The sequence below is a fragment of the Dermacentor silvarum genome, chromosome 1, assembly GCF_013339745.2.
Source record: "Dermacentor silvarum isolate Dsil-2018 chromosome 1, BIME_Dsil_1.4, whole genome shotgun sequence".
In the NCBI taxonomy this organism is placed as follows: domain Eukaryota; kingdom Metazoa; phylum Arthropoda; class Arachnida; order Ixodida; family Ixodidae; genus Dermacentor; species Dermacentor silvarum.
In genome coordinates, this window is record NC_051154.1 from 119665791 (window position 1) to 119685256 (window position 19466).

General features: G+C 48.7%; 1 protein-coding gene across 5 annotated transcripts in view; it reads right to left on the bottom strand.

Moving 5' to 3' along the window:
- LOC119435922 (calcium-transporting ATPase type 2C member 1-like) overlaps positions 1-19466 on the bottom strand; it is a 185102-nt gene that overhangs the window by 19665 nt on the left and 145971 nt on the right. For all 5 annotated transcript variants that reach the window (XR_007465291.1, XR_007465292.1, XM_049660885.1 and 2 more), the window contains exon 23: positions 16872-17013. Coding sequence is in view for 3 of the 5 variants with exons in the window: in XM_049660885.1 (XP_049516842.1) it covers positions 16872-17013 (142 nt within the window). In the remaining 2 variants the exon portion in view is untranslated. The remainder of the gene's footprint in view (positions 1-16871; positions 17014-19466) is intronic.

Below are 19466 nucleotides of genomic sequence, written 5' to 3' on the forward strand. Positions count from 1 at the left end.
GATAGCAGCCATTTGAGACACTATAAAAGCGATCCCACTTGCAATAGTAAACAGCAGTGAAACTATCGTGCTTACAACAGACTCGACAGAAACACTAGCGGAATGTGCACAGTCTGCGCTGTGTATATCCCACGAGATTCACCAATTCACAGACAACGGCACTGCAAAATCACTATCAAGTGGGTTTCTGGACACCGTGACATACCAGGAGACAACAGTGTCGATTTACTTTGTAAACAGACTACAGTATAGACCACTTATAACGTAACCGCTTATAGTGCAGGACCGGATATAATACAGTCTTTTCAGAATCCCGTTAATTTTTCCATAGCACTCTATGTATACCCGTATCGCTTATAGTGCAGTTGCGGGACATGAAATACCGGTTACAGTGCGGCTGCCTGGAAGTTCGGCAGTCAACCTAGACGGCAAACGCTCCCCTCGAGCCACAAATACCGTATTTACTCGAATCTAACGCGCACTTTTTTTCCGATAAAACAGGTCTAAAAATTGCGTGCACGTTAGAATCTAGTACTACCTTAAATCTGCGTTACAGCCGTCGGCATTTCAAAGTGGTCACCTCGCATGCGCGTCGAGCCTAGCTACTCAAGAGCCTAGCTACCGTAGCTTCCTCCATGTGCTGCAGTACACGTGCTTAGGCAATAGTCTACCGTCTGTCTTCACGTTCTCTGCATCTGCTCTATCAGCATGAAGTACCAAGTTGACATCATGATGCCCCATTTAAAAGGAAAGTGATCATGTGTGTGGAAACGGACGGAAATCGGGCCGCATCATGGGCGTTCAGAGAATCCGAAAACTGTGTTTGTGCTCTTGGGACAAAGGAACGACAACTCAGTAGTGTAAACAATCAAAAGGGCATTTATTGCACCTTTCATACACTAATACATGCGAGCCGAATTACTACGCCGATGGGCGCACGACAAATCATGGAAGTCCGACTCACTGCGAGCGGACAGCGAGCGAATATGTTCGCCCCATCCTAGACACCACCGCCTAGTCGTTCACGTGTAAGGTCACGCTAGCGGTTGCGCGTTCAAACAATCCGTGTTCGTCCATACTGGTGCCTTCCTCCTAGCCTCGCGAGACGGTTTCGCGAAGCGTGGATCTGCGCATGCGCGGAATGTCCGCATCGCACACCGACCCTCACATCAAGAGGAAGCCCCTTCCTTTTTTGCCCAAGTAACCCCCGCCGTTAGGTGGCATTAGCAGCCCAACACTCGCGCCTCCTCTTGCAATGCGCCGCAACCACACTGATATCCGCCGCCGTAAGGCGGGGGCGCGTGACAGTCGCGTATCCCCACAGAGGCTATCTTTGTGGTATTACAGCAGGACCTCATTGATACGACACTGTTTTTGTAAGATTTTCCGGCGCCAACATTTGTCATCTAAAACACAAAAAATGACCCAAATATTTTCTTTTTTACCAGTCAATATGTACCCAGAAAACAGATTTTTTCGGCACCAACATTCAATATATTGTGAAACTGCGATCGTATGACACGTTTTGGTATGTAGGGGGCATCAGAGGTTCGATGACGTAGTTCACCGGAGAAGTTTGCTGCAGAACCCGGTAGGGTCCATGGTATTGGGATACAAACTTGGTTGGAGGAGACACCTGGTGTCGAAGTAGGAGGCACCCACAACCAAACGAGACCGTCAGGCGAAAACTGGGTGTGGGGGCTCCCGTCGTCATGACGAAATTTCTGTAGCGCTTGTTCTTGCGTTGTAAGGGAGCGAACTAGTCGCCGACATTCTTCTGCATACCGGGCGGCTTTGGAAACCGGTGTACCCTCTGACAAGTCGGGACGGTAAGGAAGAATAGTGTCAATGGGAAATGACGGTTCGGCCATATAGAAGAAAGAATGGAGAAAAGCCCGTCATTGCCTGGGGTGCCGTAGTGTAGGCGTATGTGACATGGGGAAGGATGAGGTCCCAGTTGGTGTGGTTGGAGGCGCCATACATCGAAAGCATGTCGCCAAGAGTTCGGTTAAAGCGTTCTGTCAATCCATTTGTCTGCGGGTGATATGCGGTGGTACAGCGATGAATAATGCGGCATTCAGTGAGAAGTTCTTGAAGGACATCGGCGAGAAAGACGCAACCTCGGTCGCTCAGTAGTTCGCGGGGAGCGCCGTGACATAGAACGAAGCGTTGAAGCAGGAAGGAGGCAACGTCACGAGCTGTCGCGGCGGGTAGAGCGGCCGTTTCGGCATAGCTCGTGAGGTGGTCTATAGCTACAATGACCCAGCGATTGCCAGCAGCTGTGTATGGCAGAGGCCCGTATAGGTCTATTTCAACCCGGTCAAAGGGTCGTGAAGGGCACGGCAAAGGTTGCATTGGTCCAGAAGAGCGGCAAGGATCAGGCTTGTGGCGTTGACATTCTGTGCAAGAGCGAATGTACTTTTGCACAAATGTGTACATACCGTGCCAATAAAACCTATGACGTAGTCTGGTGTAGGTCTTGAAGAGACCAGCGTGTGCACACTGAGGGTCAGCGTGGAAAGCGGCGCATACATTAGTGCGAAAGCTGCCGAGGAATTACAAGCAGCCATTTGCGGTCATCGGAACTGTAGTTACGGCGATAGACGATGCCGTCGCGGATGGCGAAGTGCGAAGCTGGACGACGTAGCATTCGGGATGGCGGGCGCTCAGGTGAATCAGAGATGTAATCTATCAAAGATGAAATCCAGGAGTCCTTGCGCTGCTCCAAAGCCGTGTCGACAGAAGCGAATGGGGGAAGTGGGTCGTCTAGGATGGAGACACTGACAATATCGGTGTGGACAGGCGAGCGCGAAAGAGCATCGGAATCGGCGTGCTTCTTGCCTGAGCGGTAGACAACCCGGATGTCGTACTCTTGGAGCCTCAGCGCCCACCGGGCTAGGCGGCCGCAGGGATCCTTGAGGGACGACAACCAGCAAAGTGCGTGGTGATCGGTGACAACATCAAAGGACCGGCCGTACAGGTATGGACGAAATTTTGTAATGGCCCAGATGATCGCTAGACATTCTTTTTCCGTGACTGAATAATTCGCTTCAGCTTTCGTAAGAGTGCGGCTCGCGTAAGCAACAACATATTCTTGGTAGCCGGGCTTCCGCTGGGCGAGCACAGCGCCAAGACCAATGCCGCTAGCATCCGTATGGATTTCCGTGGGAGCAGTTGGATCGAAATGGCGCAGTATCGGTGGTGTTGTAAGCAGGCGATGTAGCGTGGCGAAGGCCTTGTCGCAAGCCGCGGACCACGCGGAAAGATTGGGGTCTCCTTTAAGTAGCTCTGTCAGCGGTGCTATAATCGAAGCGAAATTTCGAATGAAGCGGCAGAAGTATGAGCAGAGGCCAATGAAACTACGCAAGTCTTTTAGAGACGTTGGCCTTGGGAATTCTTTAACAGCACGGAGCTTTGCAGCATCGGGAAAAACGCCATCCTTCGACACGACATGTCCGAGAATTGTCAGCTTGCGTGCCCCAAAGTGGCATTTTTTCAGGTTGAGTTGGAGGCCAGCGTCACTGAGACAGCGTAAAACCTGCTCCAAGCGATCGAGGTGACTAGGAAAATCTGGTGCAAACACTACTACATCATCCAAATAACACAAGCACGTGTTCTATTTGAGGCCTCGAAGAATATTAGCCATCATCCGCTCAAAAGTCGCGGGCGCGTTGCAAAGGCTGAATGGCATCACACGAAATTCGTATAAGCCATCTGGTGTGATGAAAGCTGTTTTAGGCTTATCGTCTGCAGCCATAGGCACCTGCCAATAACCAGAGCGTAGATCAAGGGAGGAAAAGAACTCTGCACCTTGTGTCTAAGGCGTCATCGATCCATGGCAATGGATAAACATCCTTTCGGGTAATTTTGTTTAGCAACGTAATCGGGAATGAAAAGTGGTTGTAGACAGGAAGGTGAGTCGCACCTGCTTGAAGGCCAAGCAGAGCGGTTGGGAGTGGTGAGATGTGGTGACGAACGAAAGCAGTGGAAGGTGTGAAGAGTATGGTAGAGACGGAGGCAACGGAACAGGATACAGGTGCCAGAACGGATGCGTGCGGGGGTATCTGGATGTCGTCAGTGAGGGATAACTTGTTGCAGGAAAGCGAAACGTTGTAGGATATGGCATTGCCAAGCGAAGAGAAGGCGACTTCTGCACAGGAGCAATCAATGACAGCTTGGTGACAAGAGAGAAAATGCCAACCTAAAATAATATCGTGGGAAGAGTGGGGAAGAACGACAAACTCGACGATGTAGAGCACTCCTTGAATTTCAAGTCTGGCGGTGCACGCAGCCACCGGCTGGACGTGCTGTGCTGTGGCCGAGCGGAGTAATGGACCGAAGAAAGGCGTCGTGACTTTTCGTATTGAGCGGCATAGTTTTTCGGCAATCACAGATATGGCGGCACCTGTGCAATGAGGGCAAGCAGAGAGACACCTTCAACAGCGACATCAATAACGTTGTGCAGCGAAAGAAGAGGGCTTGAGCGTTGTGACGATGACGCAGTTCTTGCCTCGGGAACTGCGCCGCTTAGTTTTCCGTGTCAGCGGTAGACGGACGTCGACGCATCGGGGAGAGCGAACGACGACGAGGAGAAGGAGAACGGCAGTCAGAAACTGGGCGAAGGCTAGAGCGGGGCGGGAAGAGGTAAATCGCGGTCTGGAGCGTAAGACAATGGATGGTCGTACGCTGCTGTGCGTGGGTCGTCACGTGGATGAAGTGGACGGCGGCGGCACAGGCGTGCAACGTGTCCGGGAATACCACACGAATAGCAGATGGGCCGATTGTCCGCTGTGCGCCAGGGATTAATTGCTCGATGGACTGGAGGTCGTGGTGGCGTGGAGGTAAAAACAGGGCTAGGCATCGGAGGCGGAGCCCGGAACGTCGGTGGGCGTGGTCATGTGACGACGTCGGCGTAAGTCAGTGGGGCGGTGAGTTGAGGCGCCCGCTCCAGAGGAAGGACCTCGGACACTTGCTCTTCTATAACGTGTCGTAGGGTCGGACTGAGGGACGAACTGGACTCCAGCAGGTTGGAGATAAAGGAGAGCTGGCGAGCAACTTCTTCCCGGACGAAAGCCTTGATCTGCGAGAGGAGGTTGGAATCGTGCAAAGGAGAGGCCAAACTGGACAACGATTCCTGATGGGGAACAGGACGGCGGGTGAGGAGGTGTTGACGGCAAAGCTCGTCATAGCTTTGGCAGAGTTCAATTACTTGGGCAACAGTAGAGGGGCTCTTTGAAATGAGCATCTGAAACGTGTCCTCGTCGATGCCCTTCAGTATATGCTTGATTTTTGTGCCGTCAGTCATGGATGCATCGACGCGCTTGCAGAGAGCGATGACATCTTTGATGTAGCTCGTAAAGGTCTCACCAGGCTGCTGAGAGCGTGACTGCAGACGCTGTTCGGCACGAAGCTTTTGAACAGCAGGGCGGCTGAAGACCTCCCTGAACTTTGTCTTGAACACAGTCCAGCTTGGGACTTCGCTTTCGTGGTTGCGAAACCACAAGTGGGCAATTCCGGTGAGGTAAAAAGGGACGGTGGTCAATTTCGTGGTGTCATCCCATTTGTTGTTAAGACTGACGCGTTCGTATGATGATAGCCAGTCATCAACGTCGTGGTCATCAGCACCGCTAAAGATGGGAGGGTCCCGCTGACGGAGTGTGCCGGGGCATACGGAGGACTGGGGAGCAGGTGGTGGTAAGCTCGTGGCGCTTGCGGAGGTCATGATGGCAGGGAGGATCCCGCTGCGCAATTCCAGGATTACAGGAGACCCAGCACCTCCCCCAATTACGCCAAGGAAGTCTAGCATGGCTGTGGCCGACAGGAAGACACAGCAGCGTAGGTTTAGCCACGCGCACCAGGAACAGCGTCGAGCCCGAGCCCCACTTCAGTAGCGCTGGCGATCCGGCTGCGGAGCCCTACACGACGCACTTCTTCTTCCTTACACTTGCAATAAAAAAGCCGACGAGAGCACTGCGCACTGATGGCACCTCACTCAAACGCTGCGTCCCAGCGACTTTTTTCCCGGCAGGTGGGAAAAAATTTGCGCATGCGCACGAAGGTTCAAGGTCGGCTGATGCAAGCACACTTGTTAAATATCCATCAGGTATTCACAAAAAAAATTTTAAAAATAAGGTTGGATACTTTTCTAACAGACCTCATACAATCGATAATATTTCAACTTCTCGAATATTCGCACACCCCTACTTTGTGGGCGTGGATGTCACAGACCCACGTTTGAGAACCACTGCCCTAGACTAGAGCAAAGCGAAAAGGGTCTATACAAAATAGGAAAACGACAAAGCCCCACCTGCTCGACACACATTGGCGTCTCGTGCCACAATGATTCTTGCCGAGTGAGCACATCGAAACTTCCCGTTAAAATGCCTTGCCCGAAAAAGCCGAATTTGAGGAGCGCAAATGAAGCTTGCCAAAGCCACAAAAACAATGCGTGGCTCGGGCTGCTCGGGCCCTGCTATTTCGGCATGCATCGGCATGCATCGGCATTTCATGCTGCAACGATTCGTACAACGCTTCACATTACGTAGATGCTAACTACAGTTCAGTCTGCCAAACTTTGCAGAGACCAAAATTTATTGTAAATTTATGATCGTATGCGTTTTCTTGCGTTTTTTCCAAAATGTATGAACAAGGTTTTACTGTATATTGTAACAAGAGTCCGGCGCGTTGAACGGGTTCCAATCTGTACACGACACACCCAAATCTCAGCCGTTCCAAAAACCAACTATTCCCCTGACCCACTACTACTCTATCCTTCTGCTTGCCCTTCTCTTCCTCTTCTTTCACTTGCGGCATTCTTCATTACAGTTACACTCATCGCCCCTTTCCCGTCGAGTTCGCACAGGAGTAAGACAGGAGTTCAGTACAGGTTTCGCAAGGGACGTAAAGCTTCCTCTGGCTGGCATGAGTAGAAAAAGTGTGTTTGCGACGGTTGTCACAAAGTTCTAGAATCGCGACTAAACGAAATGTCACAGCACTTTGCTGAGAAGACGTGTTGAACTGCGCTTGGCAGTGCCGTATTCCTAGTCGAGCTCGGAGGCGAGCCTGGTGCAGGGCGTCGCTGGAGTCCACTTTTGCGGAGCATTCTTGTACAGATGTGTCCAAGCCAAGAAGGTGTTCTTGCGGTAACCTTGGCGTACTCACGTTGAGTAGCTGAAACGGTGTGGAGCGAGTAACTTCCTGTTGGGACATGTTTAGAGCAAAAACCGCAGTAGCGACGTAGTTATCCAAGTCTTCGTGTGTGGGACAGACGTTGGAAGAAATGGTGTCTTTTATGGTGTGGTTGCTGCGCTTGACCTGTCCATTTGTTTGTGGATGTTGAGGTGACGCTGCAGCATGTCGTATTCCATGTTTAGGCAATAATGTTTTGAAGGCACGTGACATAAATGCCGTGCCATGGTTAGAAATCAGCTACTTCGGTGTGTCATGCCGAAATATGAGACACTCGTTAAAAAAGGTCATGACATGAGCGGCTGCAGAATCAGGGACGGCTCGAACTTCTACCCATTTAGTTAGGTAGTCTGTGGCCACAATGAGAAATTTATTGCCATGCTTGCTGCGAGGAAACGGGCCCATGTGATCAATGCCCATGATATCTAACGGTTTGTTAAGAGGGGCGATTGTTTGTAAGGGCACAGGTTGTGGGTTTGTGACAACCTTACGAGCTTGACAAACAGTGCAAGATGACATGTACAGGAAGACATCAGCACACATGCCAGATCTCCAAAACCTTACCTTAATGCGAGCCAGAGTTTTCTGCTGACCCAGCTGGCCAGCAGAGGGGGCGTCGTGACACATGAAAAGTATGGATGGTCACATGGCTACAGGCACCACAGGTAGGTATAATTCCCTTTCTGTATGTTGATAAAGGATGCCATCTCGGACTGTATAAGCTGATGAAAGTCTCTTGAGGCGGCGCTTAGGTGTACTGATGTCACCAGAGAAGCACCGGACAATGTCGCAGATTTCTGTATCCTTTTATGTGCAGCTTGGAGATCGAGTACTGCACATGTCGGCGTCTTGGTGACAAGAACTACTACGATGAACGACCATGAAGCTGTAGTCTTGAAGTCTGAAGGCCCACCGGGCAAGTTTGGCATTTAGGTCTTTTTTTTGTTTCGAGCCAGCGCAGTGCAACGTTGTCAGTAACAATAGTAAAATGCTTGCCGTAGACCGAAACGTCTCAATGGCCCAGACTACTACGAGGCAGTCAAGCTCTGAAACGTGGTACTGACTCTCTGGTTAACTGAAGCTATGACTGGCAGAGGTAACGGGCTTCTCATTCCCTTCGGAGTCGGATTGCAGAAGAACCGCCCCAAGGCTAAGGCCAAGACCACTGGAGTCAGTGTGGATGATGCTAAGAGTGTCCTCTTGATATTGTGCGAGTGTCGGGGAAGTCGACAGGATAAAGACCTTGCAGCCACCGCATCGTGCTCACATCATCAGGCAAGTATTCAACACCACGCCGTGAACCCCTAGCGCAGAGATCCACCACCTACACCGACTTGCATCATGACCGCATCACCGCAAGCCCTGTACATACCTAAGTACGCCGAATCAGTGAACGACGGGCCTGTGGAAGATTGGTTCCACCTCTTCAAGTTCCATACATCCGCTGCTTCATGGTCGGAAAAGGAGAAGGTTGCGGACGGAAACAAACATAGTCGCCCAAACACCACCCCCACTCCTTCACCACTACTGCACCGCACCGTCCTTGTGCGGTTCGTCACACGCTTTCCCCTTCCCCCGAGAGAGTCGTAGGTACAGGGGCGGATGATACCACCTTAATCTCCTCACATGAACAATGTCAATCTGGCAGTCCGCTGACGTCCAGAAGAGCTCAGGTGGCCGAGGCTTGGATTTGCACTCCGGGTGACATAAGCATGCCCAATGAAGAAAGGTTTGGACACACGGCAGCCGTGGGAACTCGGATGTTGTTGCAACTTGCAGACACACGGTGTCTCCTGCTCGAATGTTCGGTGGACTGGGTGGTTGCGGCGACATCTCTGTTGGTCCGGTATGCCGGGAAAGTGCCTGCGTCTTTTCGGTCGTCGTGCACAGCATTGTCGCAGGAATCCTTAGGGTGGGAGCAGTCCTGATAGGTGGTGCAGAAGGTCCGTTCGGCGACATTCCTTTCTTGCAAAACACCGTATTCGTTGAGTTCGCCTTGGATTGGGTAGGCTTGGGCGTTGATGGCTTTCTTGTTGTCGCATCTGTAGAAATTTCAGTGACGGTCTGCGTCGCCTTCAGTTTGGAAGTCGTGGTTGCTGCCGTTGTTCTTGGAGTTGTTGATGTTGATGATGTTGCGACATTTGATGAGGTAGCGCTTCTATCGAAATATGCCTTTTGATTTTTTTCGCAAACTAAAGTGAGGATCAATTGGCAACTGGTACACTGCTCCTTTTTGAGAGACTTGTCTGGTGGCGAGGGCAGTTTGTCAGGATTATCAGAAGACTCTTCTGTGGCTGCTGGGACTTCATTCAGAATGTATGCTACCTCTCCTTATTCCCCCTACCTTCCCCCTCCTTCCTGGAGTGCTTGGCTTCACTCGGACTCGGCGGATCATCAGCGGGCCTTAGCGGAGCAAGCGCTCTTCGTTACTGGGCCTTAGTGCTGGCCTAAAATAAAGTTTATTCTTTCTCCTCCTCTGTTTCTGACAGTGGGGGATGCTGCTTGTTGAGGTGTAGTATGCAGAAGAAAGCTTGAAAGTCGCGAAGCAGCTTGATCTCTAGATTTAAGTGGCTCCAAATTGTCTTCGCCTTGAAAGGTACCTGCATTGGTGCTGGTGCTTGTATTCTGATTTCGTCTTGGCAGTAAGCCAGTTGGCTTCGTTTCACCAGAAGAACTGATTGTTGCTGTATCTTCTCGATTTGTGTTGCTGATACAGAAGTTTGTGTCCATGCAGTTTCGAATTCCTGCTGATTGATCGCTGGAGGATGTCGCAGTGGATGTGGATTGGCTATGTTCTCCCAAAGAAAGGTCGTCGTCTGTCTGCGATGTCGTGACGTCGTGCTCAATCGTGTAAAGCATGCACTGAGGAGAAGAGTCGTATCCGCACATTCGAGACAAGCAATGGAATGCGTCAGATGATTCAGGGACATGATTCCTGCGGCGTGTCGAGAGCGTAGATGGTGAGAGCGTAGATCATGCTAGGCATGCATTTCTGCATCGTCTTCTCAAGGGGGATCACTAGAAGCGAAACTCATTTTTGATCTCCTCATACAAGGCCTTGTTCGCCATTGATGATCGTTACGTTGAGTCTGTGTGTGACTGCGGCGACCCACTTGAAATATGTCCAGCTGGAGGATAATGGAGGGATCTGCGACATATACTTGAAATCGACTCATTATCTCTTTGATTTTCTTCCATGATTCATTATTTTCAAAGATATGCGCGTGGTAGAAGCGAAATGTCTCACCGGTAACGTATTCATTGAAGCTGGCGACCATATCCCTTTCCGACCATGATGCAGCGGATGCGTTGAGCTCGAAAAGGTGGAACCAATCTTCCATAGGCCCATCGTCCACTGATCCGGTGTACTTGGGTATGCCCAAGGCTTGTGGTGATGCGGTCATGATGCTGGTTGGTGTCGGTGGGAGAGCTATGCGCTCCGGCTTCACAGCGTGGCGTGGAAGGCTTCCATGATGATGTGCGGTTGATTAGGTGGCTGCCAGGTGTTGAGGAAGGTGTTTCTGCGCGACACACGCTTTTGGATAACGTACGCGCATTGCAGCTGGGCTTCTATGGGAAGACCACGAGTAGTGCGAACTCCTGAGGAAGAGACTGCCTGCTGCGAGCGTCAGCGAGAGTTGGCTCGTGAAATGGGCTTGTCGCTTGCTTTCATTACTGGCGCCCAAAAAAGGGCGGTGCAACTTCCACGCGAAAAAAACAACAAAAAAAACATGCCAAAACAAACAGAGAAACCTCACGCAAAAACAAAAGAACACTGACAGAACCGTAAATATGTAAGCAGCACCAACGAGGCAACGTGCAGAGCTGCTGCCAACGCTGTCTGTGTTCTCCCGCGTTCGTGCCAAACGTGCGCAGTGTCTGTGACTGCAGCCGATGCCTCTGGTGGCGGCTCAGCAGGTTTCGACCAGAGAACTGGACACTCCTCTAGTAGCGTTGGAAGTTGCTGCCTCTTCTCGCCTCGCGACGTTTCAATATAAGTTCCTGTTGTAGATCTGTGTTTACTTGGGTTTACTCAACTATATCATGTTCAACACATGCACATATAACACTCGTAATAACACTGCTTCGCTGTTCGACCATCTTCACGAAGTGGAAGGGCGGTAATTGTTCTTTTTTTTTTCTTTTGTAATTGATGAGCCATATTTTGGGGGGACCAACTTGGTGGTAATGGTAATTCAACTACTTTCTTCAGCACGCGCAAGTAATCTGCTGAAGCTCAACCAGGAACACATAATCAAGCATGTGGTCTTACCAGCCCTGAGAGCCCTGCAATTTGTAGATTTCTGCGATAGTAGCACAGATTATAGAGATGACAAATGATCTTATGAAACTACAAAACACTAAACAACAGAATTTCCAATGTAGTGATGCAACAAAATGCGAATAATGGATTGGGGTCAATGGGAAGTAGGCTACCGCACCTGCTTCCCAGTGCCCACTGTACTAGCTTAATGGCTATGACCTTGAGCTGCTGAGCTCAAGGTCGCAATTCAATCTCGGTTGGACAGCCGCGTTTCAAGCGGAGCGAAATGCAAAAATGCTCGCAAACTTATATTTAGGTGCATGGTAAAGAACACCAGGAGGCAGTAATTAACCCAGAGGGGCACTACGGTGTGCCTTATTATGAGATTGTGGTTTTGGCATCTAAAATCCCAGAATTCAATTAAATTGTTTTGCTTATCAGAAACTTAGACGTGAAAATACAGCCAGATGTTTAAAATGGCACAGCAAAATAGGCACGCAAATGTATCCACTGTTTCAAAGAGCTGAAAATGTCACAGGCACCAGCAGCAATGCATTTAACGATATTGTACATAGCAGTAGCGCACCCAGGATCTCTGCCAGGGGGGGGGTTGACAGTTTGCCGATACCATCTAAACAGCACTAATTTCAATTTCTTCACGGGAAATTGTCAAAAAATGCGCTTTTTGCGCCAGTTTGCGAGTGTGCAGACGACTGCGTGTCTTACATCTTAGTTGCAGTACTCAAAGGCGCAAGGAAAGAAAAGGGGTTAAACAAAATGGGGGGGGGGGGGGGGTTAACTCGGCCTCAGGGGGGGGGGTTACAACCCCCAAATCCCCCCCCGTCGGTGCGTCACTGGTACATAGTATACTCATCTGGCTGCATATTCCACAGTCAGCGAGTCTAGATGAAGGACTAGATCAATGACACATTAGTCCAGTGTCTGACAAAAGCGGTGAACCCCAGGGAGCAGGAAGGGGGGCCATACTGCCAAATCACCATGTTTAGAAATGCTTTTAATAGATGGCATCAGAGGGTGCACCTAAATATAAATCAAACTTAAGGCATGGTTTGATTTTTAACATTTTTAGTCTGACATTTGTAGAATTTTTGCATGAGCATTCAACTTGTTCGAGTTTGAGTTTATTGAGCTTAAGGGGGGACACGGGTCTTTGAAACCGAAAAATCGCGGAAAAATTGCTTTTTTTTTTACCCTAAAATCGGATTCTGCAGTAACTGATACATAACGTGGCGAATTTTTATGCACCTTGGATTGATATTTTAGCCGCAGTAGTGTTTTAGGTGACGTGTGTGACCAGAATATTCGTCAATTGATGCGCAAAAATTGGCATTTTTCCTAAACGAGCAGCTGCCGTTTTATGTTTCTGATCGCGGCCATCTTGGTCTCGTTTGAAAGAGCCGCGTTTCTTCTTTATATTTCGCGCCACCGCTACTACATACGCTAAGCGGCCACTAAGAAAAAGCCCGCGAAAAGTCGGTCCCGATACGCGATCCTATTCGTCTACGAACGCACGTGACAGTGAGCTGCGCCCGCCATTGGCTGATTCCCGCTGTCGACTGTCGGCTGCTTGAGCATGCGGACTATTGACATCGCGGTAGGAACACAACCATGCCGAACTCATCGCCAAAGTTTGCTACGAAGCACAAATTCAGCAGACCAACGAAGAAACGAAAGTTGTTCAACTTTCAAAAGAGGCGCGGATCACCGTCGGAAGTCATCGATGACAGTTTGCTTCCCGAGCCAAGTGTCACCGAAGACTCCGCCGAGGACTGTGGAATAGGCCTAGCCGGTGGAAGCGGCTCCGACAGCGGCCGTGTTCGACAGACGTTTCGGCACGACACCGTCATGTTGGAGCCCGCTGATTTGTTGAAGATTGAGAAGGATGCGGAGGAAAAACTCCGTAATCTTGCATCAAGGCCAGCTACGAAGCCAAAATCGGAGCTTCTCGTTTGTGCTGCCGACGCCGCCGCGGCCTCAGACGCCGCCGCGGAAGGCTCGGATGTGATGAATACGCGCTTCGCCGTGGTGAGCCTTGACGCTATAAACGCTCTGCTGTCGTTTTTCAAGTGCAAAGTGTGTGGTGGCGATGCATCGATGAGAAAAGGTGAACGCGATTACGGCCTCGCGATAAAGATGGTTGTCTCGTGCGAGATCTGCGGTGATAGCGTGTCGGTGTGGAGCTCGCCGCGCGCGAACAGCAGAACGACGTGCAACCCATTCGTCGTGAACATTCTTGCCGTGCGCGCTATGAAAACCACTGGCAATAAGCAAACGGCGCTGAATGACATTTTCGCGATCATGAATGTGTCTACCCGCGGCATGCACACCAAGACATGGCAGGCGCACCAGAAGTCAAAGCTGACGCCCGCTGCGACTGCAGCTGCCGATAAATGCATGTCCGAGAGCGCGCTCGCTGTGCGCAATCTGTACAACGAACTGAAGCTCGGCGACCCAGGAAACATAGCCGTTTCCTATGATGGGTCCTGGATGACGCGTGGCCATTCCTCACATATGTGCGTCGGCGCCATCATCGAGCTTTTTACGGGGTTGGTCCTTGACTACGTTGTTCTGAGCAATTTTTGCGCGGGGTGCGAACGGGGACCGAAAGAAGGAGATCCAACGTATCAGTCGTGGAAGGAGAGGCATGTATGCCAAAAAAACTCAAGCAAAAAATCTGGAGAAATGGAAGTTGAAGCTGGACTAATGCTCTTTGAAAGATCACTGAAAAAACACAACCTCAGGTATACCACAATACTCTCGGACGGCGACAGCCGCACCTTCCTCGCCCTACAGGAAGCCAAAGTGTATGGCTACATTCCCATCAGCAAGGAAGACTGTGTCAACCACGTTGAGAAAAGAATGGGAAGTGCGCTGCGTAACCTGATTTCCAAGCAAAAGGGGACTGGAACTGAAAGCCCTGGTGGCAGGGTAAACTGACTGGTGACCTGGTTGCCAAGCTTACTTCATACTACGGCTGGGCTTTGAAGTCAAACAAAGGTGACATAAAGGCCATGCACAGAGCTATCATGGCTACCTATCACCATGTCACCTCTAATGACCAAGTGTCAAATTACAGTTTGTGCCCAACAGGCCAAAACTCGTGGTGTCGGCAAAATGCAGCCCAAGCAAAAGGCGAGCCAATCCCCAAGCATAGATATAACTTGCCACCACATGTCTGCAAGGCCCTTTCTCCCATCTACGAACGTTTGTCGAATGAGAAGCTTCTCAAGCGGTGCCAGAGGGGTAAAACGCAGAACAGCAATGAGAGTCTCCACTCCGTTGTATGGGCGCATTCACCAAAAGAGTGCCATGCATCGTTGTTTTCTGTGCAATGTGCTGTGGCTGAGGCTGTATTGAAATTCAATGCAGGAAATGAAGCAGCCTCATCAGCAATCCTGAAGGAACTGAAGGTCAATCCTGGACTCCTAGTCACTAAACGCATGGCAGAAAAGGACTACCGCAGAGCAACAGCATCAGCTCGCAAGCGCGTCTCTGCAGAGAGCATGCAGCGGGCACTGAAAAAACGGCATTTAGGCGATTCCAGACAAAAGGACTATATGCCTGGTGCCTACTAACAATATTAAAATTGCAAATCCTTGTAAATATTCTACAATTTTTGCTTCAGCTGGCTCAAATTAGACTTGTTTTGTTTTTCACTGATTTCTCAAAATCAAAATTTTGATGAAATTGCAAACTTGAAGAAACAATAACTCTGCCTTCAGAGCAGCTAGCACTGCTATTTTTGTTGTGACATGTAGCTCTATCTGTAGAGCACACAATTGTAGGCGTGAATTTTCAAAAAAAAAAAAAAAAAAAACGTCTCTAAATTTTTTAAATTTTCCACTAAATTGGAGCATAATGTGGGTGTGTCTGCAACACTGAAACTCAAACTGCTACAGCTCAGCTAAAAATCATCATATCAAAAAAGTACTCCTACCATAGTGAAGCTTATGCTTTTTAGTATCTAGAAATGTGCCAATAGTAGCTCTCTAATAAGAATTTTCTGTTGTTATTCCACCTTCAAACAATAGATAATTAATTTTATTTATCTCCAATACTAATTGACTTACAAAAAAATAATCACATTTTTGAAATCAGCATAAAAAACTCAATCATACTGTCAAGTTTGTTTTTTAATAGATACAAAAAATTAGACATTTCTCTCTCAAGTACAGTGTCCCCCCTTAAACGTGTAACAATTACAGATGGAGTAGAATATACAGAAAGAGGTCTTCCAGTGTAAACACTGCAATGGGGCCTCTTGATATTGTGACGGAGTGAAGAAGCAAGACGGGAAAATATATTTACAATATTTACACGATTGACAATGATTGAAACAACCAGTCAGTCACTGAAGCGTCGTCTTCATCAGCCCTCAAGCTCGTGCTCCTCTTCCTCGATATTGCGCAGAGCAGTGTAACAATATGAAAGGATGGCAGTAAGAGGTGATTGCCACGTGCGATCAGATAACATTCTTTTCAAAAGCGATGACAGAGACAATTGTGGGGATGCGCGACTCTCGTGCGTCTCCTGTGGTCCGGCTTCACCGCGTGGCTAAGTGCTGGCGGTGGTTGCGGCGCGTTGCGAGAGATGGCGCGAGTGCCGCGATGCTAACGCCACCGAACGGCGGGGTGACTTGGGAGAAAAAGGTCGAAGGCGCTCTCTCTTTGGCTTGGGATCGGCGGCCAACACGCACGAACGCTTCGCGCGTGCGCCGGCCCGCTTCGCGTCCCGGACGTCTCGCGTGGCTCGGAGCGGGGCAGCGGTATGGACGAACACAGATCGTTCGAACGCGCTACCGTTCGCGTGACCATACACGTGAACGACTAGGCGATGGTGTCATAGCATGGGGCGAACGTATTCGCTCGCTATCGGGTCGCGGTGAGTCGGACTTCCTTGATTTGTCGCGCGCCCATGTGAATGTTCTATTGGTAGTAATTCGGCTAGTGTGCATTGGTGTATGAAAGGCGCAATAAATGCTCTTGTGATTGTTTGCACTACTGTGTTGTCGCTCCTTTGTCCCAAGAGCACATGTGAGACCCCACACAATTTGGATGATGATAGCAATTACTTGGGCAGTCTTCTAAAGACAAAAGCTGCCCCGACAACAGTTAGGTGTACCCGCATCAAGAAGTGTGAAAAGTGCAGTGCTGCTCTCTATATGCCCATGTGTTTTAAGCTTTTCCACACAAGTGCTGCTTCATACTGTAAAACAAAACTTATTTGTTTGCACTTATTTGTTCGTATTCAGCATTTGTAACGGTAGGGCATTATACAATGAATGCGACAGCAGGAGCTTGTGTAGCGGGGCAAGTGAATTACAGCTGCAATCAAAAGAGGGGGGCTCCAATGGCCCCAAGCCTTTGCAATAACACACAGTAACACAGTGAAAGCATACCTAATGCAGTCAGAGCTTCAGTTTGAAAGACCCTCTGCAGTGGTGGGAAATAGATGACCAGCATCTGCCCTATCACTGAAAAGGCCACTGCGAGAAGGAACATGCGGTTGCTGAAGAGCCCAATGGTGAATACAGACTTCGTCTGTGAAAAGAAAGAGAATCCGAGTAAGCACCAAGTAAATGCTCCACATAAGGCATCCTGAAACTAGCTGTTTCCTTTTTCTTTTCTTAAGTGGTGTCTTTCAGCAATGTTTATGACTCGCACCTAGTGGTGTTGAGTCAACTGTGCCATATTCTCATGTGTCTGGAAAAACAATTTATAGATGACCTTCTACTGAAACTTATTTTCATGAACTGCACACGTAAGCCTAATTATTCCACATGTAAGCCTAATTATTCCACACCAAGCTTATGCACACAAGAAATATGAAAATGCCATAATTTTGATTGCTCCAAGCCCAAACAAAGTGTTATGTTTCTGAAATGCACTACAACATGCGACACAAAGGGATCGAGGGGTAAACTGATGGCAACAAACACATGATGAATTTATTCCTTTCCCCATTTGTTTCTACAAGTGCCACATATCCATTTGTTTCCTGTTTTCAACATATTGCATTATTGGCATTTTGGCATTAATGACCACGTATTGAATGCTAACCATATGCCATGAGCAATGGAATGGGCCTCATTATGCCTCATCAATAACGTTTGCCCCCTTCTCCTTAAGTGTGATTGTGAGAGATAATTCATTCTGAGTCGATGCAGAGAGAGAGAGAGAAAAAAAAAGTCCACAAATCACTTCACTCCGCCTCCATAAACACAAACCATTTTTCTTTTTTTTTATGCGGAACATTTAAAAGAATAAAATAAAAACATGATAACATAATCCTAATAATACATGCTAAAGAAAACATGGGTGCAGCAAAATTCGAAATAAAGGAGAAGTGGGCAAGACATGGCCTGTGAGCTACATCTAGCATTTTGCCCACTCCAGTTCAACCTGCCGAAGTCAGCTGTATTGTCTGTTGACTTGTCCTCATGCTATCAGAAAACATCACAAAAGACTTACAGAAGAAATGACAAAAGCAGAGTTAAATTAATGTTAGTGTTTGAAATGTTATACTAGTCAGAGTGTAGGTTTAATAGTAATGGTGATAAAATCACTTGGTCCCCCCCCCCCTCAAGTTGTTCCAGAGGTCTTTTCAGAATACGTGTTCCACATTTTTCTAGCCTGAATGCAACATCTATATAAAGCATAGTAATAATGGACCTAATGTAGCCATGGTGGCTCATAAAGCTACACGTGCTGGTTGTGCTTGAGCACCCACTTATTGGCACTGCAAGCAGTGTGCAGCATAGCCGTTTACGGGAGAGTATAGAAAGCCACTTTCTTGTATGGAGTATCCACCAGTATTGAGCTACAGCCATATCTAAGCCAAATCTAAGCACATTTTTTCATGTCTGTGAAGTGTTCACACAACTTCTGACAACTTCCAGTTCTGCTTTTCTTGTGATTTTGATTGCATTACGTGGTATTTTTCTTTTTTTTTTTTTGGTTATATGTAGTGATGGAAACTTTGTACTGTACTAGTATTCACTTTCATTTGCAATGAGAACCTTAAAATATTCAGACAGCCATGAGTGAAATTTCTGCCAATACTGTAAGCACCCAGACAAATGGTAGTGAAAAAGGGATGAACATATCGAATCGATGGAGATCTAGAATGAAAGATTCAGTATTACAGTAAAACCCCGGTGAAACAAATGCGGCTGGTACGAATTTCGGTGTGATACGAATTCGTAACCTTCCCCGGCCGAAATACATTGCTAACAATATGAAAAAAAAAAGAAAAGATCGGCTGTTCCGAATGTGTTGCCGCGCCGCTGCGGATCAAACGAACGCGTGAGCAACAGCGGCGGCGGCCGAGCCAGCAGGGGCGACCGCTGGAGCGACGGAGCCACCGAAGCGACAGAGTTGCCGAGGCCAAATCCGCTTCCCTGTCGCCCTCCTCTCTCACCTGCGACGGTGACGGTCCCCGCGCGCGCCCGTCGCCGTGTCGCCTCTTCCTCTTCACAACCACAATCTCTCTCTCTCGCCAATCCTGCACCGCCCTCTCCCTGCAGTTTTGTTTTCTGCCGTTATCGCGAAGCGAGCGTTGGCCGACGCGGGCAGTTTCGTGGCCCTAGCTCGATATGTGCTTGCACGCCGTGATATTTCACGAATTGCACCGTTCGTACCTCCCGTGCTATGGTGCACAAAAATTTCAAAAATATGTCCTTCTTTTAATTCAAACAAATTTTTGGGCCCCTTCAAGTTCGAATTATCGAGATTCGACTATACATGGAAGTCAATGAGACTTAGGTCGGGACCGCGAAAACGCGACGTAGCAGCTGGGAAAACGCATAAGCGATGAAAGTATCAATGAGGCTCCACTATTAGAAATCTTTTCTGGTAAAAATAAATTCATTTTTCTTGATATTGTGTATGTTTTGATGATACGAATTTCGGGTGACACGAATATTTCACGCGACCCCGCGAGATTTGTATCACCGAGATTTTACTGTATCTACTTTTGAAAATGCTACCACAAT